Genomic DNA, 23,078 nt, shown 5'->3' with positions numbered 1-23,078 from the left:
ACCTCTCGTAAACATTGACGGGTTGGATATCCATTTATATTCATCGTATTACGACACGCACACGGAATGCCGAGATTTACGACCGATCTGCGTGAAGATTGCACATGTATCATCTGAAAGTTTATCGGCAATAGCTACTGATTCCACTCTCAGCAAAGAAGTTTCTAAACACCATCTTGGAAAAGCACTATTAATTTGCTGCATGACTTAGATCTGCAGTTAACCTATTATAGCCAAAATTATTATATTCTTTCATAAACATGTAATACTTACTTGGTTCAGAACAATATACTAACATAGTAAGACATTGTATATATTTAACTCTGAATACCTTCATTACACAAGTGAATTAGGAGTAAGCTACGATCCACTTTTGGAACACTAATCACAAATGGCACAATATCCCTGGCCTCTCCTAAGGAATGCAATTTCTTGTTTATCTTGTCTCACAAGTTTGTGTTTCACTTTATGTGACATAATAGCAACAAATCTGGGTATTCAAGTGGATCAATATGAATTACTGTGTGAATAAGGTTAGTTTCCTCTTCCTAAATCACCACAATCTCTTCTGCTGTTATGTAGTCCAATGACCAAAAGAATGAATAAGAAATTCTCATACTACATGGCGTCACTGTTCGAAAATTGGAACATTATGTTTTAATGATTGCTACCCCAATTCGAATATGATATCCCTGACACTCTCTCCCCTATAAACCAAGCTGCCCTTCTTTGAACTTTTTCGATGTGATCTATAAATCCCCTCTCTTATGAATACAGTGTTCTAGAAGAAGACGGGCAAACATAGTGTAGGCAGTCTCTTCAGTAAATTTGTTGCCTCTTCTAAGTGTTCGTTGCATTTTCTAATTTAAGTTGCTCGTAATTATAATTCCAAATTTGTTTCATTTATCCTTTAGCCGAAATTTAATAGATTTTTTTTAGTATTTCTGTCGATGATATCACATTTTACTGTTTAGGGTCAATTGTCACTTTTCATACAATACAGATATCTTGTCTGAAACATTTTGCGATCCATTTTGATCTTCTGATGATTTTATTAGACCATAAACGACAGCATTATCTGCAAAGAAGGCTGCTGAGGTTGTTTCCTAAGTCGTCTATGTAGATTAGGAACGGCAGAGGACCTATAACATTTGCTTCATAACACCTAGATATCACTTCTGTTTCACTCGATCACTCCCCCTTCAATTTCTATGACTTGTGATATCTCTGACTGTAAATCATGAATCCAGTCGCACAACTGATGCGTTACTCCAAAGGCATTCATTTCGTTACAAGCCGCTGGAGGGTACCGATGTCAAAAGACTTCTGGAAATCTAGAAATCTGTAATCTACTAGAAATTCCCTGTCGATAGCATACATTACTTCGTGTGACATTTGTTCTTCACAACAACGTTATGTTCTGAATCCGTGTTGGTTATGAATCACTAGATCGTTTTCTTAGAGATATTTCATAATGTTCGAGAGGAGTGTATGTACCAAAGCGCAGGAAAACATGACTGTGGATGGTCGGACGGAGACTTTGATAGCTGCCTTCCAGAATATGAGCCAAGCGTCTAACCATTCCGGAACCTCGCTCGGTTTGTCACAGTCCACTACGTAGCATAACGACGTTACACTGAGCTACAGCTCTCGGTCTTAGTTTACTAAAGCAGCAGCTTGTGGCATAGTCCATGCACTACAGCGTCTTTCATTTATTACTATTTGCAATAGACAGCGCATTACCACCAAACCAGACAGATCATTGCCTTCATTCTGCACATTCAGCTCAAAGTACTTTACTGTTATGCCCTGCCTAGAAAATGTGACAATAACTTTTCAGTAAATGAGGTTGCGATCGAATGGAAAGTTTTGAAATATTTTTAGTAGTTGGCAGCCCCACAGATTACAAATATTTGTCAAAAATCAAGTTGCCCACCGACAGCTGCGGAAACGAAATACTCGTATGTTACCGTAATGAGTTTCGATTTTTTTACAAACGTAAAGGGACTGTTGTGAAAATACAAAAACGTAAGTAATACTACCCTATAAAATCGAGTAAAGTATTTACGTTTTTTTTTACAGAGCCTGTGTGGATATATACTTTATGTTTCGTGCTACTCTACATAACATCAAATGTACCAGGTGCACAATGGGATCAAATAATTATACTTTAAACGTTGTTCAAACGATTCAGTATTTCGTTAGTATAACAGTATATTACATTCAACTACTGGGGACATGCAAATTGTTTGAATAAGATCACTGTTATACGTCTGAAACATGACGGAGGACACACAACAGCTGTATTTGCTCGTACTAACAAGTCAAAGACCTTACGTGTCAGTGCCAATACCAGTCAATCGAAATACTATATAAACACAGATACTACATTAACATAGCTTGTTTAATGTTAAAACAGCTTACAGAAATTAAACTACCGATATTTCAACAGGTGAACACCACGCCATTTTCGAAGCACAAATTCAACGAGCGAGCGCTGTACAAGGAAATTTAAACACTCGGCAGGAGCGGCTACGCCGACAAAGAACCATAATACAGCGTAATCAGAAAGACAACACACACTGTTAACAACTGGCGACACGAAAGATGACCAACGTCGGAAGTTATGGATAGTAAATTTTAATTATTTATGGACAAGCAAGTCACACTGATTCTGTCTCTCTGTCGTTTGGCGAGAGAGCAGGATTCCAAGCTTAATTTAAATTTAAAAAAAACTCCCTCATATAGGAAAGGGCTCAGCAATTAGTTGCAAATAATGTTTATTGCAAATCCAGATATCGGCCACTGTGTAGCCATCTCGAGCGCTAAAAAACATATAAAGGACCTGTTACAATAAGATAACATGCATGCCTTATTATAAGTACAGTTGTACACTACTGGCCATTAAAATTGCTACACCAAGAAGAAATGCGGATGATAAACGGGTATTCACTGGACAAATATATTATACTAGAACTGACATTTGATTATACTTTTATGCAATTTGGGTGCACAGATCCTGATAAATCAGTACCCAGAACAACCACCCCTGGCCTTAATAACGGCCTTGATACGCCTGGGTACTGAGTCAAACAGCTTGGATAGCGTGTACAGGTACAGCCGCCCATGCAGCTTCAACAGGATATCACAGTTCATCAAGAGTAGTGACTGGCGTATTGTGACGAGCCAGTTGCTCGGCCACCATTGACCAGCCGTTTTCAGTTGGTTAGAGGTCTGGAAAATGTGCTGGCCAGGGAAGCAGTCGAACATTTTCTGTATCCAGAAAAGCCCGTACAGGACCCGCAACATGCGGTCGTGCATTATCCTGCTGAAATGAAGGGTTTCGCAGGGATCGAATGAAGAGTAGAGCCACGGGTCGTAACACATCTGAAATGTAACGTCCACTGTTCAAAGTACCGTCAATGAGAAGAAGAGGTGACCGAGACGTGTAACAAATGACACCCCATACAATCACGCTGGGTTATACGCCAGTATGGCGATGACGAATACACGCTTCCAATGTGCGTTCACCGCGATGTCGCCAAACACGGATGCGACCATCATAATGCTGTAAACAGAAGCTCGATTCATCCGAAAAAATGACGTTTTGCCATTCGTGCACCCAGGTTCGTCGTTGAGTACACCATCTCAGGCGCTCCTGTCTGTGGTGCAGCGTCAAGGGTAACCGCAGCCATGGTCTCCGAGCTGATAGTCCATGCTGCTGCAAATGTTGTCGAACTGTTCGTGCAGATGGTTGTTGTCTTGGAAACGTCCCCATCTGTTGATTCAGGGATCGAGACGTGGCTGCACGATCCGTTACAGCCATGCAGATAAGATGCCTCTCATCCAGATTGCTAGTGATACGAAGCAATTGGGATTCAGCACGGCGTTCCGTATTACCCTCCTGAACCCACCGATTTCATATTCTGCTAACAGTCATTGGATCTCGACCAACGCGAACAGCAATGTCGCGATATGATGAACCGCTATCGCGATAGGCTACAATCCGACCTTCATCAAAGTCGGAAACGTGATGGTACGCATTTCTCCTCCTTACACGAGGCATCACAACAAGGTTTCAAAAGGCAACGCCGGTCAAGTGCTGTTTGTGTATGAGAAATCGGTTAGTAACTTTCCTCATGTCAGCCCGTTGTAGATGTCGCCACAGGCGCCAACCTTGTGTGAATGATCTGAAAAGCTAATCATTTTCATATCACAGCATCTTCTTCTTGTCGGTTAAATTTCGCGTCTGTAGTACGTCTTCTTCGTGGTGTAGCAATTTTAATGGCCAGTAGTGTATACGCATTAAATGCGGGTCAGTGATAAAATACATAATAGTAAATGTAAGTTAAAACATTAAAACCACTTGTATACGCACATACGAGGTAGTCCCAACTGGACTATTCATGTCAAAAATTGAGTTGACACTGAGGCTTCCCTTTACAAACACAACACCGCTGACTTCAGTGTCAGCCATACCAATCTACACCGCCCTCTTTACACGTGTGATGCGTTGACAACATGTAGTAACCTTATTTTATAAATATTACGTTTTACCATTTAATTCATAATTTTATACACTCTAAGACAAAAAACGACGCTAAGAAGGAATTATCGGAATGGAACAAAAACCTGTTTAGACAATTCTTCTGCCTGGATTCTCACTGACTGGAGTAGAATTGTGTTCAGAGATGAATCCCGCTTCGAACTGAGCCCCTATGACCAGCCAAGACGTTTGTGGTGACGCCCCAGACAGAGGTGGCTTACCAGGCCCACTGTCGACCACCATACGGCCCTAAAACCAGGGCTGATGGCCTCGGACGCCATTTCTTTTCACAGCAGGTCTCCTTTGGTGTTCATCCGCGGCACTCTTACAGCACAGCGGTTTGAGACGATGTTCTGCCCCCCGTTATGTTGCCCTTCACGGCAAGCCATCTTAACGCTTGCACTTCAGCGCGATAATACTCTCGCGCACACGCCGATAGTCTCTTCTGCCTGTCTTGATGCTTTCCCAACCCTGCCTTGCCCTGCGAGGTCGCCGCACCTCTTCCCAACTGAGAACGTCTGGAGAATTATGGGCAGCGCCCTCCGATCAACACGAGATTTTAATGATCTAACGCGCCAGTTGGACGTAATTTGGCACGATATTCCTCAAGAGGACATCCAACAAATCTGTTAATCAGTGCAAAGCTGAGTAACCGCTTGCATAAAGGACAGAGGTGGGCGAATGTCTGATTGACTTGCTCAGTTGGTGAAGCACTTTCTCTTCAAGAAATCATTGAATTTTTTTGGTAAATTGTAATCATTTGTTTGTCTGTACATGTGCGTCACATCTACCGATTTCTGTCCCACTCGTACAATTCCTTCTTGGTGCGTCTTTTTTTTCTTAGAGTATACTTTTAAAAACTGACTAACGTTTTAAATTTATATACAGTGGCAATTGAGTGAACTAATCAGTGGCATCAGTTATTGCTGCACACTTTACGACTGAACATAGTTTATGCAAATACAAAACATCTCAGTCAAGACCTAAGTTAATAAAATTCTTATGAAAAGATGGAATCACAACGAATCACACTTGATAAAAATCTCCCTTCATTTCAACCTCAGTTCAGATAAATAGCATAAATATTTCTTAGCAAGTCATCGTCAGAGAATGTTTAAAAAGAAAGAAAGAGTGGGATACTCAAATACTAGGAAACTAACTTACAAATCTAACTAATTTGCTTACACATCTTCGTGAGCTTAAACAGTTTACACCACAACTTGTCAACTGAACACACCAGGACTGGTTCAAATGGCTCTGAGCACTATGGGACTTAACTTCTGAGGTCATCAGTCGCCTAGAACTTAGAACTACTTAAATCTAACTAACCTAAGGACAACACACACATCCATGCCCCAGGCAGGATTCGAACCTGCGACCGTAGCAGTCGCGTGGTTCCGGACTGAAGCGCCTAGAACCGCTCGGCCAACGCACACCACGACTGGCTCTCACAATGTTGGACATATCATAGCTGTGATTGTTGGAATTGAAGGCTGAGGTTAACTACGGAACAGCACGAAATTGTTTCTCTGTCTTCTTATTCTTCTTCATCTTCTTCATCTTCTTTGACTTTTCCCACTTGAGGCTCATCGTTCTTTCCTTCCAGTAGTCTTTCTCTCCTTCAAGCAGTCTCGGCTACTCCAAATGAAAGCTGTTAGCTCCGTCTCATCCACTGTTCGGTCGGCCTAGAATTGCCACAACAAAGGTCCCGAGATGACTGGGTGTTGTGTGATGTCCTTAGGTTAGTTAGGTTTAAGTAGTTCTAAGTTCTAGGGGACTGATGACCATAGATGTTAAGTACCATAGTGCTCAGAGCCATTTGAAACATTTGAACAAAGGTCCCTTTTAAGTGCTTCTCGGAGCAGCTTATTTGTTGATAATTACATTGGAACATACACCGAAGTGCCAAGAAATTGGTATAGGCCTGCGTATTCAAATACAGAGATATGTAAACAGGAAGAATACGGCGCTGCGGTCGGCAACGCCTATATAAGACAGCAAGTATCTCCTGCTACAATGGTAGGCTATCAACATTTAAGTGAGTTTCAACGTGGTGTTATATTCGGCGCTCGAGCGCCGGGACATAGCATCTCACAGGCAGCGATGAAGTGGGGATTTCCCCGTATGACGTTTTCACGAGTGTACCGTGAATGTCAGGAATCCGGTAAAACATGAAATCTCCGACATCGTTGCGGCCGGAAAAAGATCCTGCAACAACGGGACCAATGGAAACTGAAGAGAATCGTCCAACGTGACAGAAGTGCAGCCGTTCCGCTAATTGCTGCAGATTTCAGTTCTGGGCCATCAACAAGTGTCAGTGTACGAACCATTTAACGAAACGTCGTCGATATGGCCTTTCGGAGCCGAAGGCCCATTCGTGTACCCTTGATGACTGCGCGACACAAAGCTTTACGCCTCGCCTGGGCCTGTCGACACCGACATTGGACTGTTGATGACTGCAAACATGTTGCCATGTCGGACGAGTCTCGTTTCAAATTGTATCGAGCGGATAGACGTGTACTGGTATGGGGACAACCTCATGAATCCACTGACCCTGCATGTTAGCGGGGCTGGTGGAGGCTCTGTAATGGTGTGTGGTGTGTTCAGTTGGAGTGATGTGGAACCCCTGATACGTCTAGACACGACTGTAACCGGAGACACGTACGTAAGCATTCCGTCTGATTACCTGCATCCATTCATGTCCATTGTGCATTTCGACGGACTTGGCCAATTCCAGCAGACCAGTGCCACACCCCATACGTGCAGAGTTGCTACAAGAACACTCTTATGAGTTTAAATACTTCCGCTGGCCACCGATATTCCCAGACATGTAAATTATTGAGGATATCTGGGATGCCTTCATCTACATCTACGTCATACTCCGCAAGCCACCTAATGGTGTGTGGTGGAGGGTACTTTCGTTACCAGTATCTTATCCCTTCAACCCTGTTCCACTCACGAATAGTGTGTGGGAAGAATGATTGTAGGTAAGCCTCTGTATTGGCTCTAATTTCTCAAATTTTCTCCTGGTGGTCAATACGCGAGGCGTATGTGGGAGGAATTAATATGTTGTCCGACTCCTTCTGAAAAGTGCTGTTCCGAAATTTCAATAGTAACTCTTTCCGTGACGCACAACACCTCTCTTGTAACGTCTGCTAGTGGAGTTTGTTTAGCGTCTCCGTAACGCTCTCTCGACAGCTAAATGACCCCGTGACGAAACGCGCCGCTCTTTTCTTTGGATCTTCTCCATCAGTCCTACCTGATAGACATCCCATTTAGATGAACAATACTCAAGAATCTGGCGAACAAGCGCCTTATAAGCCACTTCTTTCGTGGATGAGTTACACTTCCTTAAGATTCTTCCGATGAATCTGAGTCTGGTGTCTGCTTTTCCCACTATTTGTTTTATATGGTCATTCCACTTAAGGTCTTTCTGGATATTTTCGCCTAGGTATTTTACGGCAGACGCTGTTTCCAGCTGTTTGTCATCAATAGTGTAGCTGTACAGTAGTGGACGTGTTCTGCAGAAGAGATCTGCATCCCCTCGTACTCCTATGGATTTATGAACAGACCTGCATATTCCTGTTGTCAGTTTCCTCCAGCACTACTTCAGGTGTTAGTCGAGTCCATGCCACGAAATGTTGCAGCACTTCTGCGTGCTCACGGAGACCCTACGCGATATTAGGCAGGTGTACCAGTTTCTTTGGCTCTTCAGTGTTGAAATACGTTATATCACAGGTTATCAAAACGAGTAACCCATCCCATTAAAGAGCCGAATTCAATTTTAATAAAATCTAGTTTTTCACGCGTCTCAATGTTTATGACGTCATATCTACTGAACTAAGAGTCGCACAATGGTACACTTTGCAGAGACTTTCAGTGGTATACGCAGATACTGTCTGCAAAATGTGTAGCGACTACGTTAGTAGTCAAGAAGTATTAAATTAAAACATCGCGTCTGATGCTGAAGTTCTACTGCATGAACAACGAAAATGTTGTGAGCAATACACCGTTTTCGTTTCATTATTTTGTGAAGAATGTCAGCGAGCAGGAGAGTCTAAAAGATTTTAAATTATGTATAAAGTTAATTGGAAAATACCACATAAATACCGCCTCAGACTCTACAACGCCGCCCTCATTTTGAATTTTATACGAGAATTTTACTTTGAATAGTTTCTGGTCCATGAGTCGTAGAATACCAAGATTTTATTACTTTACGGTACGTTTGACCGTTAAAAAAACCCGAACCACTTGTTTACCACAGCTGCGAGTTTGGAGAAGATATTCTGCTTCAAATGTCAGAAAACTGAACCCACACTAAAAATGCAAGGTTTCCTCTTGTCCGAAGTGAAATGGAACAGAATGTACTGAAATTATTTAGAGTAAAGAACGTAGGTATAAAACGGTCATTGCGTTCCCCTCAGGTGCTGTGTACACGGTGCGTAAAGATGTGATGCCCTACGTATATAGTTCCGAATAAACGTAAGTTGAGAACACTGGAGTCGCCTCAGGCGAAATACATCGTTTTTTTTTCAGAGGAGACTATGATCTGAAATAGTCTTTTAGGGCTTGTATATTTTCATCAGCTTTGCCAGTCGATCCGTGTACGCTTGTGCCGGCAGGTGGTGAACTCCGGCGAGCCGGCGACGTTCAACTGCTCGGTGTCGGGCTCCCCCGTGGCCGGCGTGGAGTGGCTGCACAACGCGGAGCCGCTGGCCGCCGGCCGCGCGCGCCTCCTGTCGCCGCTGGCTCTGCACGTCGGCGCCGCGACGCGCGCCCACCGCGGCGTCTACCAGTGCGTCGCCAGGGGAGACGGGGACAGCGCGCAGGCGTCCGCGGAGCTGCGTCTCGGAGGTGAGTGCGCGGCGCCGTATTTAGGGTCCGTACACCACTAGGCTAACACCTGTGACGCAGGCCCCTGCACATCAGTGAAAAAGAGCATTTCAGGCCTCTTTTCATTTAAAAGCTTATAACACAGTTTCTGATGTTTATTGTTTAAGTGCACAAAAATTTACCATGCAATTTAATGAACTCGTGGGATTCAAATACGAATAGAATTGATATCAGAAATGCGTTCATTACAGTTTATTAACATTGCTATATACAAGGTGTACATAAAGTCATGTAACACTTCCAGTTATTTATTGCACAACAACCAAATATTGTACAGATATAATTCATATGTCATTTTGAAGAGAAACCCTGAATTTTTTTTTTCATATATACCGCCACGGCGTAGTTTGTTAATTTGCCGATAGTCAGCCGTCATATCGACTGATCCGCCATGCTACAAAAGGGGACAGCCATTTCATGAAATGCCCCCCCCCCCCCCGATCACCAGATCTCACTCTGTGTGACTTTTTCCTGTGGGGTCACATTGAAGGTCTGGTGTATGTACTGCCTCTACCATGTGATGTAGCAGAGCTCTGGGAGAAAATACGGGAAGCGACTGCCACAGGCGACGATGCCATGCTGGGACGGGTGTAGCAAGAATTCGATTACCGAATTGACGTCTGTCGGGTCACTCATGATTCGCATATCGAATGTTTGTAATAGACCTTTCAGGGTTTCTCTTCAAAATGCAATGTGTATGACATCTGTACAATGTTTAGTTATTGTGCGATAAATAATTTAAATTCTTCCTGGACTTTATGTACACACAGTAGTGTAAAACTACCGTAGGCTATCATAAGTAAGTATAGACTACCATATTTTTCACAGTAGCTTTGGTCGGTTAAGGTCGTACCCGCATTACCTGTACGTTAGGTGTGTTGCATACCTAATGGGCGTTACGTCATAATGATCACTTTCCTTACGTATGCTATCAGTATCTTAGTAGATTTTCTAAAAATCAGAAATCGTGAACTGTCTATAAACTGAGTGAGAATATATAAAGGGCCAAGTAACATCGCTATCCTCCCACTTCTTATTGAAAAGTAAACAGTATTATAACAAAATTGAAATTGTAAATGTTTAACTTATGTTTGTTCGAGTAGTGTTGATTTGTATAGTGAAAAAGAGGGGTGTTGCAGTAAAAATAAAGGAAACAATACAGATTTCTCATGTAGCGCTGGAAAACGAAATGTTAGTCTTAACATACTAAGAGCAGGTCACATGAATCCCAATAAGAAAGACATTTGTTAAAATTAATTCCCTCGCCAAGCTGTGGTTTCTGCCTAATTGACAGGGCATTGTACATATATTCATGTTGTTGTTGTGGTTTTCAGTCCGAAGACTGGTTTCATGCAGATCTCCATATTACTCTACACTGCGCAAACCTTTTCATCTCCGGGTGATGCAACATACATGCTTCTGAATCTGCTTACTGTATTCATCTCTTGGTCTTCCTCTACGGTTTTTTCACCCAGCGCTGCCCTCCAGTACTAAATCGGTGATCCCTTGAGGTCTCAGAATATGTCCTACCAACCGATCCCTTGTTATTGTCAGGCTGTGCCCCAATTCTGTTCTGTATCTCTTCATTAGTTACGTGATTTACCCATCTGATCTTAAGCATTCTTCCGTCCATACAAATACTTCCAGAAAAGACTTCTTGACAAATTTATGCTCTGTGTTAACAAATTTATCTTCTTCAGAAACGCTTTCCTTGAATTTGCCAGTCCACATTTTATATCCTCTCTACTTCGACCATCATAAGTTTTTTGCTCCCAAATAACAAAACTCATCTACTACTTCCAAGTGTCTCATTTCCTTCATCAGCTTCACCTGATTTAATTCAACTACATTCCATTATCCTCGTTTACCTTTTGTTGATGTCCATCTTATATCCTCACTCTCCATTCCGCTCAGTTGCTATTCCTATTCGTTTGCTGTCTCTGACAGAATTACAATACCATCGGCGAATCTCAAAATTTTTATTTCTTCTCCCTGGACTTCAATTCCTACTCCAAATTTTTCTTTTATTTCTTTTATTGCCTGCTCATATTCAGATTGAATAATTTCCCTTCTTTGCTTAGGTCTGGTTTTCTATCTGAGCTCTTGATATTCATACAGGTGGTTCTCTTTTCTCCAAAGGTATCTTTTATTTTATTTCCTCTAGTGATATATGCTTCTAAATCCTTACATTTGTCCTCTAGCATATATTAATAGAAAGAGATAAACACCATCACTGAAGAATAATTACACTGTACATTGAACACTATTTTTGTGTTAGAAGAGCTATTAGCTCCTTGAGTAGGTCTGTTGCCTAATGTATTTGCCATTTCATTAGTCTTCCTAAAAGGGAACTTTAAAATCTGGGGATATCTTCAATATTTTATTATATACGTATATAATTGGATTTGTGCTAAAATTCCGTTACTTTTATTACAACGGTGCAGTCAGACTATCTCTTTTAATTATGTTTTATATTTTGTAATTAAATTAATCTTCTGTCCTGTTTGTTTCATTATTTGCAGTAATCGAATCTGTTGTAACGGTCCTTGCCCGAAACCACATAAAATAAAAAAATAGCGCATCGTCGAGGCTGAGATGCTGCTTACTATAACTGGCGTTAATTCGAGTCTCTACTAATAATGTATATTCCCAAATGGACAACTTCCTTAGATATGCTTAGGTTGTAGTCGTTTGTTGTCTAGGGCTGCAGATCCAAGGCTTTAAATCCCTGTTAGAGATCATCTCTTAGCTTTGTCAGTAATAAACAAACACTTCCAATAATCATAGTTTATTATCGTTCTGTTCATAAAATGACATCATTACACTGAACGACTGAAGTTGCTGCCCCAGTGAGTCAGTGTTGCCACCTTTATCCTAAGCAAAAACAGCACTGGACATTTAGTAAACATAGGACATCGGTAGTCTGTTGTAGAGTCTGCGAGGACACTCAACACGACTGCCGCCCTCACGATTACTGCGGCCAAAAAGAACGACCTTCAGCTTAGGCTGCTTTTATTCTAAAAGCTATTGACCTCATTCACACGTCGTCGAATAAAGACTGCGTCAGAAAAGCTTCTTAGGGCTCAAATTAAGAGCTGTGTAAATTTAAATTATGTTGATGGCCAATAGCACAGATAGTTCAGTGCATCCAAATTACATTGGAACTACCTCACAAATGAGCGGTTGTGGAAACAAGCAAACTGTGTTTCTGGTGTCTTGAATGAATCGAGATGAAGGTGTGAAAAGGCACGAAAACGTACAAAAACGAAAGTTACTTGTAAAATTCCAAAATAAAAACTAAACTAAATGTTTTAAATAAGGTACGTCAAACCTTTCCTTTTGATCAAACGATTACATATACTTGATTGGGTTTCGTCTATGTAAAATGTTACACAAATTATTGATTTGTATTTATCGAAGTTTTTCTTCGAAAATAGTATTTAAAATATCGTCTTATAAATGAAACTAGACGTCATAAACGTCGTATTTTGATCTCCTGCTTCGACTGAAGTACCCGAATTGCTTCAAAAGATTTTCCTAAAAAAGCGAAAAATTAAGGCTTTGCAGAGTCTATATCCTCCTCCTTCCCAATCGGCCTGCTGGGATTGCGATGTAATTGGCGGTGGTCGCGCATGCCTAATGAAATTTTACAGTGAGTAAGGCTATCGTTACCGAAGGAAAAATAATACCGGTTAGTAGGAGGAAAGTGTACAACAAACCCTTCTGAAGGATGAATCTATTCTAAACTTAAATTAAATACTGATGATAATACTCACAAACCATACAGGGGAAAAAGGCTACCACTTGATGTTTAATACAAAGGAAATATTGATTAGCAAAAATAGGATAATTAATCGGTCGTCAGTCCACTAGGGAAATGAATATCTAAAATCCTAAAAAAGGTAATGACGAAGAAAACTAAGCAAATAATCAATGGCGTGGCAACAAAAAATTGTCACACTTTCCCATAACATCACAGTTCACGAGAAAATAAATGAAATAGAAAGCACTGAGTTTGCAGGTATTTATTCTGAAATACTAAATTTTTAAATAATGTTAAATGAAGTTGCTGGTTAAATAGATGACTGGCCGTAACTGAAACTTTGCTACATAAAAAATGACTTTCAGTGACCTTAGCGTAACGTAACGCAAAATTCAGAAAAAGGCAAGCAATTTACTTTTAATTATTCAAAGACTGAATTGAATTTACTTTTACAAATAAGCAACTGATTTTACTTTCAATAAAACAAGAATAAAATAAATACCAAGCCAGCAGCAGTCACTCGTTAAGCTAAATACAGAGTAAATGAGCTTGCGCACTTTTAATTTGTGCTGTACCTTTAGTTAATAGTTTTGTAGGTGAAATTTTACGTTACTTTTAGTGACTGAAGTTAACACTCAAAACTGTAAACTAGTATAGCATCTGTCATGGAATACAAGAATGAGCAGTTACTGAGGCAGAAAAATTTAGACTGAAACCGGTCATTAACAAAGAAATAAAACTGGCAGTAAGTAGTTAATGAATTTTAAAAATTTTTACGAGGCTCGGCATTGTGTGGAAAGGAGAGGGACGTTGCTTGGTAATAATGTCTGAGAACAATTACAACACAGGCACCCTTCAAGTTTTAATTATTGCAAGTTATCATTCATGAAAGTTAATGGAAAATTGTGAAAGAAATGGCACTGGGTAATGCCTCTGCATTATTAGTTACACTTCATCAGGTAACAGCCTTACAGGGTAGTAGCTGTGCAGACGACGAAAAATGTAGTCGACGGCAATGCTGAGCTGCTGCTGGTTGAGAACCACGAGTCGTCCCCAGACCCACGGATAGTTATGGGACAGGCAATAGAACTGCACCTTCCTCCTCCTTTTCACTCCTACCGTGCTCTCAATACAAGCGGGTTAGTTAATTAGGTGCGTCTACACTAGCACTATCACAGCTGCCCACAACGTCGGCGGGAGCGCCCAACAAACACTTCCGCACTCTTTCACGACTCGAGCTGCTCTGCTCCCCCTCTGCTCGCAGCGCGACAGAAACTCTCCATACACAGAGATAAACAACGGCACAGCTAATGCCACTTCGTCGTTGCTATCGATACATTAAAATAAAGTTCCCTTGGCTATTACCCAGCAATTTAAGGTATTTACATTACAACTACAATCAATTATCTACATTCAGATATAAATACAATATTACATCCATTGCGAATTAAATATAGTTTCTGTAATAAAGCTTACATATTCATAATGAGAAGTACAGTACAAGTTATCAACTAATATTAAACGGCGAAAAATTTTGAATGGTGCAGAAGATATTTTATCTGCATTTTCGGTGATACAAGTTAATTTATGTAAACTATCGCCCATGAAACCTAATATGTCTCTGCGAATGACTGACGGTTCCGACTTCCAAAACGAGTAAGTAAAGCCGGGTATAATGTCTAAAAGAGAAACACGAAATCTGTAAGCACACGAGGAAAGCTAATAAAGTACATACAACCAAAAAGATCAAAACGAAAAGGGACGAATAATTTCAAGCAATTTTTTGTAGTGGCCGAAAGAACCATCTTTTGTTACATAGAATTTAGGTTACGACAAATATAGCAGTTTTCATCCAAAGCAATCGATTTGGAACAGATCGTTACGTCGTAGTCGATCACGGATCTATGAAAAGCGTGGCGAGTTGCTTCGAGTTCGATATATAATTTACGTGGCAGAAGTTACTGGTAGTAGTTCTCCCTGCATACCTTTCGCGAGTGCAGTAGCCAAGGAAGGACTTGCGAAACGCTCATGGAGATGCTCATCCACTTCGACTGTCAGACGCTACAGGAGATGTGTGGTTTAGAGGTAAAATTCCGAGACCGCACGACCCTTGATGAATCAACCGATATATTCCTTCCTATTTCTCGGGGGTGGACCATGAAGATAAAATGAGGGAGAGAGGATTGTAAATAATCGTTTTCCCGCTGATAATTAGTGACTGGAACAACAAAGGAAGGAAAGTTGAAATGATATACGAAGTAACCTTCACCACATTTACTTATTTATATTTTTTTGCGTACAATCTCGTCATTCATCACCTATTATCTAATGATGGTCATATTTCTAAATAGCCACAGAAAATTGCATACAGCTGTAATTAAACTTTCGCGTCCTGTTTATTACGGTATGTGGTCAAAAGTATCCGGACACCCCCAAAAACATACGTTTTTCATATTTGGTGCATTGTGCTGCCACCTACTGCCAGGTACTCAGTAGTCATTAGACATCGTAAGAGAACAGAATGGGGCCCTCCGCAGAACTCATGGACTTCGAACGTGGTTAGGTGATTGGTTGTCACTTTTGTCATACGTCTCTACACGAGATTTCTACACTCCACAACATCCCTAGGTCCACTGTTTCCGACGTGATAGTGAAGTGGGAACACTAAAGCGTACAGGCCGACCTCGTCTGTATACTGACAGGGACCGTTGACAGTTGAAGAGGGTTGTAATGTGACATCTGTCCAGACCATCACACAGGAATTCCAAACTGCATCAGGATCCACTGCAAGTACTATGAAAGTTAGGCAGGATGTGAGAAATTTTGGATTTCATGGTCGAGCGGCTGTTCGTAAGTCACACACCACGCCAGTAAATGCCAAACGACGCCTCGCTTGGTGTAAGGAGCGTAAACATTGGACGATTGGTGGAAAAACGTTTTGTGAAGTGAGGAATCACGGTACGCAATGTGGTGATCCGATGTCAGGGTGTGGGTATGGCGAATGCCCGATGTACGTCATCCGCCCGCGTGTGTAGTGCCAACAGTAAAATTCGGAGGCGGTGGTGTTATGGTGTGGTCGTGTTCTTCGTGGAGAGGGCTTGCACTCCTTGTTGTCTTGCATGGCACTAGCACAATTCAGGCCTACTTTGATGTGTTAATCACCTTCTTGCTTCCCATGGTTGAAGAGAGATTCGGGGATGGCGATTGCATCTTTCAACACGATCGAACACCTGTTCATAATGCACGGCCTGTGGCGGTTTGGTTACACGACAGTAACATCCCTGTAATGGACTGGCCCGCGCAGAGTCCTGTCCTGAATTCTCTGAATCCAACAGAACACCTTTGGGATGTTTTGAAACGCCGACTTCGTGTCAGGCGCACCGACCGACGTCGATAATTCTCCTCACTGCAGCAGTCCGTGAAGAATGGGCTGCCATTCCCCAAGAAACCTTCCAGCACCTGATTGAGCGTATGCCTGCGAGAGTGGAATCTGTCATCAGGGCTAAGGGTGGGCCAACACCATACTGAATTCCAGAATTACCGATGGAGGGCGCCACGAACTTGTAAGTCATATTTAGCCATGTGTCCGGATGCTTTTGATCACATAGTGTATGTAGTTTAAGCGCTAGCAGTAACGGCTAAAATTAAAAACAAAACACAAAAAGGAAAAGCCATGCAAAACCCTTAAAACATGATACTACGTCACTGACCACACAGTGTCTGTATCTTTACAGTACAATCTCCTTCAGATATGCATGCAAGCACATTGTATTGTGAAGATGCAGACACTGTATAAAAGCAGTCATTTTATTAATTATCTATCCATGCCTCGACGAGCGAGCATAAGAGTTGTGATAAAGCGATGTGTGGAAGTATGGATGGGTCCTGGGGACGTGCTCGGAAACCAGACGTAGTTGAAGCGACCGCTCGCCATAAGGGAAAATCCTGGTTCGATTCCCAATCCGGCACAAATTTTCGTGTGTCGCCAACAACTGACGTCAGCGCATAGTCGCAGAATGCGAATCTGTTTCGCGTAATACAACACTTGTCAATTATCTATACTGCCAGCGCAGTAGATGGCTTACTGACAGCTGAAGATCTTAGTCATTGCGACACCTCAGGGTCAAAGAAGCTACATTCTTGAGGAATTTTCTGTGGAATAAATCTGCATCTACGAGTTACACTAACATTATTTACGTCTGTCCTATTGAGTCCCTAACTGCTGGGCACAACACGCTAAATCTCTAGAATCGGTGTTCCAGAAAAGCTTACCATACACAAACAAACTCGAACTCAAGGCAGGCCAGCATCGTCGTCTGCAGTCCCGGTGGGATTAAATAATTGGACTTAACGGATCTATCTCCACCCTCCCCCTCTCACCCTCAACCTGTTCTTGCTGGGTTGTTGAGAAACCTATATCAGTCACTACCAGCTATTCATTCTGACGGTTCTGCCATAGCTCCCACGTTGTTGTTAGCTGCTTCTCGTCGTCCTCTGTGCACGATTAATTCCAGAGTCTGTGAATTCCCTGCTGTTATTCACTGCACTCACAGTATTCAGTTCAGCATTATCGCATACAGCCGGGTTTTCTCTTATCTTGCTTATATTTTATAAATATTTTCCAGGTTCCCTCCCGGATACTTTCTTTGCTGCTTCGTTCACTAGATTTCATTTGTCTTTATCTCCAAAAGCTTCACTTAGTGTTCCAGTACCGGTCACTTGAGACCACAGATCTAGAGAGCATTCTAATACCATATGGTCTGGTGTACCAATGGCGCCACGTGCACATAGATTTGTTGGATGTTTCACTATCCTACATAACTATTCATGATCTGGGCCATGCCGTTTCAGGGAGTGCATCATGCCTCTAGAAGGATTTATATGACTCATAGGTATCCCATCCTTGTTGTATCGATATATGCCGCACGCCATAAGTTGGCTTGCAAGGTTTCGATGTACATCTACGCCTACGTGATTACTCTGCTATTCACAATAAAGTGCCTGGCAAAGGGTTCAATGAACCACCTTCAAGCTGTCTCTCTACCGTTCCACTCTCGAACGGCGCGTGGGAAAAACGAGCACTTAAAATTTTCTGTGCGAGCCCTAACTTCTCTTATTTTATCGTGATGATCATTTCTCCCTTTGTAGGTGGATGCCAACAGAATGTTTTCGGAATCGGAGGAGAAAACTGGTGACTGAAATTTCATGAGAAGATCCCGTCGCAGCGAAAAACGCCTTTGTTTCAATGATTGCCACTCCAATTCACGTATCATGTCTGTGGCACTATCTCCCCTATTTTCCGATAATACAAAACGAGCTGTCCTTCTTTGAACACTTCCGATGTCACCCGTCAGTCCGACACCATGTAGATCCCACACCGCACTGCAGTACTCCACTATAGGGCACACAAGCGTGGTGTAAGCAGTCTCTTTAGTAGACCTATTGCACCTTCTAAGTGTTCTGCCAATGAATCACAGTCTTTGGTTTCCTCTATCCACAACATTATCTATGTGATCGTTCCAGTTTAGGTTATTTGTAGTTGTAATCCCTAAGTATTTTGTTGAATTTACGGCCTTCAGATTTATGTGACTTATGGCGTAATCGAAACTTAGCGGACTTCATATAATACTCATGTGAAGAGCTTCACACTTTTCCTTATTCAGGGTCAATTGCCAGTTTTCGCACCATACAGATATCTCATCTAAATCATTTTGTAGATGTATATGTAAATGTGGATGCAGGCAAAGTTAGAAATGGTAGAGGTACCCGAAACACTCTTTGCCACACACCGTAGATGTAGAGATAACCAGGACATTCGGAGTCCGCAGTAAAAGAATTTCCTAATCAATAAACTCAGTTGCTGTTGCAATTTTCAGAGCACCAACTTCAGTGGTGAGAAGTGTGAATGTCAGTACACGACTTAAAACATGACAGCCATCTGTTAAAAGGAACGATAGATTAGAGTGTCGAAATCTGCAACACAGCTGTTGCTCGGTTCCCTTTATTGGCATTCATCTGTGCTGTCGGAATGCGAGAATAAAACCGTGGCTAATGTAATGGCAGCACATCACATGCTATGACGTTAACAGCGGTGCATCCCGCTTTTCGCTGCTCTTTTTGTGGTCACCGTAACGGGATGTAATATTTGCATTTTCACTCAGAGGGCTGTCAAAGCGGTGTAGTGCTCTGCCTTAAATTTAAAAATCAACATTAAATACTGGTCATCACGCAGTTAGCAGATAAATTTAGAAACTGGAACGCTGTGGTTTAATTTCTAAAATAAAATAAAACATCCCTCTTCAATGAACCAACTTGAAAGGCGTTAGCCAGTTCTGAGTTCCTTTTGCGTGGTTAATTAATTGCCTTTCCTAACCGCAGAGGAGCCGAGGTAAATGGAACTATTACTGAACGAACGACTCTGGACGAGATAGTTATTCTTAGAATCTAAAAGTTGGAGAACTGAAGTAAGTTCCTGACAACATTTACACAAACACTACGTATGGTCAATTCTCTGGATTGATTTGTTTCCTTCTCACCATTCAGTGAAATATATTACTTAAAATCAATTACTCGTTTCGCAGTTGGTATTAATAAATTCAGCTTTTACAATACTGCCGATGATATGAGACATTGGCCTGGTAACCACAGCATAAAGAGTCACTGGAAGGAGAATAAATAAGAGGGGCCTGGAGTAGTCACATGATGATCCGCACTCTACTGCAGAAACCAGAATCGCTACTTCTCCGAGAAAATCCTCAGCTACCTTCTCGAAGATGTGTGAGAGCCATCAGGTCCTCCCACGATAAAAAAAAATCTTCGGTGGGATCAGCAAATAAACTGAGGTGACAACAGTCGTGGGATAGCAGAATGAGATTTTCACTCTGCAGCGGAGTGTGCGCTGATATGAAACTTCCTGGCAGATTAAAACTGTGTGCCGGACCGAGACTCGAACTCGGGACCTTTGCCTTTCGCGGGCAAGTGCTCTACCAACTTTTTTTCCCATTTGTTCGCTTTCGTTCGTTGCATCTGCTAGGGGCGGACGTCGTAAGACATCCGTTTAAGTTCGTTGTTGATCGATTAACTCAGTTTTTCTATTACAGAGGGCTGCTAACCCTCTCACCGAACACGCTGAGCTACCGTGCCGGCAGCAACTGAGCTACCCAAGCACGACTCACGCCCCGTCCTCACAGCTTTTCTTCTGCCAGTACCTCGCCTCCTACCTTCCAAACTTTACAGAAGCTCTCCTGCGAACCTTGGTAGAGCACTTGCCCGCGAAAGCCAAAGGTCCCGAGTTCGAGTCTCGGTCCGGCACACAGTTTTAATCTGCCAGGAAGTTTCAGTCGTGGGATACTTCCAAATATCGTGCAGGACCTCGTTTCGAGCAGCGAATTGCAGCAACTCGACTTGGCATGGACTCAACAAGTCATTGGATGTCCACTGCGGAAATAATGAACCATGCTACCTTTACAGCCGTCCATAGCTGCAAAAGCGTTGCCGGTGCAGGATTTTGTGCACGAACATAGCTGCTAGGGCAAGGAAGAAGCCCAACATTCACTCGGTGTGCTTGCCGGGGGGCCTTGTCCAGGATGTGGAAGAGGCTCTTCCGGCGGCTATCGAGCGTGCGGGGTGCAGGCAGCTGCAGGTTGTTGCGCATGTCGGCACCAACGATGCCTGTCGTCGGGTTTCCAAGAAAATCCTTGGGTCCTTTCGACGGATGGCTAAATTAGTGAAGGCGGCCTCCATCTCTCGAGGATTGGAAGCGAAGCTGACGATCTGCAGCATCGTACCCAGGGTGGACTGAGGTCCTCTGGTTTCGAGTCGAGTGGAGAATCTAAACCAGAGGCTACGTCGACTCTGTGACGAAAATGGTTATAGATTCCTTGACCTACGCTAAGGGTTGGAAGGTTGTAGGACGCCCCTCGATAGGTCAGGGGTGCACTACACAGAGGAAGCAGCTACATGGCTAGCACAGTACTTGTGGCGTGCACATTTATTTTTTTTTTTTTTTTTTTTTTTTTTAGATTGCTCCCCATGGGAAACAAACCGCTGGCCCGAAAAATTACCAGTTCATGATACTGATGTGGGTGTGTCAACTGTAAAAATTGTTAGTTCGCATAAACAGGTCATTCCAAAGGATTTAAATATGCTTAATCTCATGTTAGTAAATTGTCGAAGTGTCTGTAGCAAGATCACCGAGTTAATCTTCAAAATAAACAGTAGCAATGCCAATATTGTATTAGGTACCGAAAGCTGGTTGAAATGAGATATAAAAAGCTGTGAAATTTTGAACTTTGATTGGAAAATGTTTAGGAAGGATAGGACTGATGCTATGGGAGGTGGTGTGTTCATTGCAGTTAAAAGCTGTTTAAACGCAGTTGAGATCGATACTGCGTCGGACTGTGAAATAGTCTGGATAAAGCTGTCAATCCGACAAGGATTAACCATTGTATTAGGATGTTTTTATAGGCCACTGGCATCCGCAACAAACGTCGCAGAATGTTTCAGGGAAAGTCTTGAGGACATAGGAAGTAAATATCCAAATATCCATTATTTATTGGCGGAGACTTTAATCTAGCATCCATTGACTGGGAAAACTACACATTTATCACAGGGGGCAGAAGCAAAGATTCGTGTGAAGCTATTCTACGAGCGCTCTCAACATACAACCTTGAGCAATTGGTTAGAAAACCAACTCGAGATGGGAACATATTAGATATCTTGGCGACAAACGGACCTGATCTTTTTGATGAAGTTAATCTAGAAGGTATTAGCGACCATAATGTCGTTGTGGCTTCTATGTCAGTGGAAGTTGAAAAAAACAACAAAGAAACAGCGTAGAGTTTTCTTGTTTGCGAAAGCAAATAAAAGAGTCATTAATAAATATCTTCATAGTCAGCTCCAATCATTCACCGTGGAACACAAAGATATTGAGCATCTTTGGTCGGAATTTAAACATATTGTCCACCATGTGCTAGAGAAGTATGTGCCTAGCAAAAGTATAGGGGAGGGAAAGGATCCACCTTGGTACAACAAACATATTAGGAAGTTGCCGAGAAAGCAAAGAATTTTACACAGTCGTTTTAAACGTAGTCACTGCCCGCTGACAAACAGAAATTATGCGTAATGAAAGCAGCTGTAAGAAGGACAATGAGAGACTCTTTTAACGAATTTGAAAGCAGATTCTAAAAATAATCCCAAAAAATTTTGGTCGTACGTAAAATCTATGAACGCTACAAATAATTCAATACCTTCTCCTGCTGACAGTACGGGAAATGTAACTGATGATGATTAACAGAAGGCCGAAATTCTAAACCTACCATTCAAAAACTCGTTTACGATAGAGGACTGAAGCACCATTCCCCCTTTTCAATTATCGAACAAACGAAAGGATGGCTGACATAATGTTTAGTGTATCTGGGATTGTAAAACTTCTGGCCCAGACGGTATCCACGTAAGATATGCTACAAATATAGCACCATTCTTATCCGTCATCTATCAGAGATCATTGGAACGGCGGAAGTTCCACGGAACTGGAAGAAGGCCCAGGTCATAACAATCTATAAAAAGAGTAGAAAATCGGATGCACATAATTACCGGCCAATTTCACTGACATTGATTTATTGTAGAATCATGGAACATATTTTATGTTCAGACCTTTATAGACTCAGAGAAGCTCATCTGCAGAAACCAGCACGGTTTTAGGAAACAGCGGTCATGCGAGACACAGCTGGCCCTCTTTGTTCGTGATATACAACAGGCTCTAGATACCGGCTCCCAGGTTGATGCCATATTCCTCGACTTTCGAAAGGCGTTCGACTCAGTTCCGCACTGTCGCTTGCTACAAAAAGTGCGCGCTTACCGTCTATCCAGTGACAT

At 42.1% G+C, this 23,078-nt stretch overlaps 1 protein-coding gene across 1 annotated transcript in view; it reads left to right on the top strand.

Annotated features, from left to right (window-relative positions):
- Window positions 1-23,078, top strand: part of LOC126263646 (Down syndrome cell adhesion molecule-like protein Dscam2) — a 421,438-nt gene that overhangs the window by 147,786 nt on the left and 250,574 nt on the right. Inside the window, exon 6 of the mRNA XM_049960745.1 lies at window positions 9,169-9,400. Within this exon, the coding sequence (XP_049816702.1) occupies window positions 9,169-9,400 (232 nt within the window). The remainder of the gene's footprint in view (window positions 1-9,168; window positions 9,401-23,078) is intronic.

Source organism: Schistocerca nitens, chromosome 1 (genome assembly GCF_023898315.1).
Source record: "Schistocerca nitens isolate TAMUIC-IGC-003100 chromosome 1, iqSchNite1.1, whole genome shotgun sequence".
In the NCBI taxonomy this organism is placed as follows: domain Eukaryota; kingdom Metazoa; phylum Arthropoda; class Insecta; order Orthoptera; family Acrididae; genus Schistocerca; species Schistocerca nitens.
The sequence above is the reverse complement of the archived record's forward strand: the minus strand, read 5'-3'. Positions and strand labels throughout refer to the sequence as shown.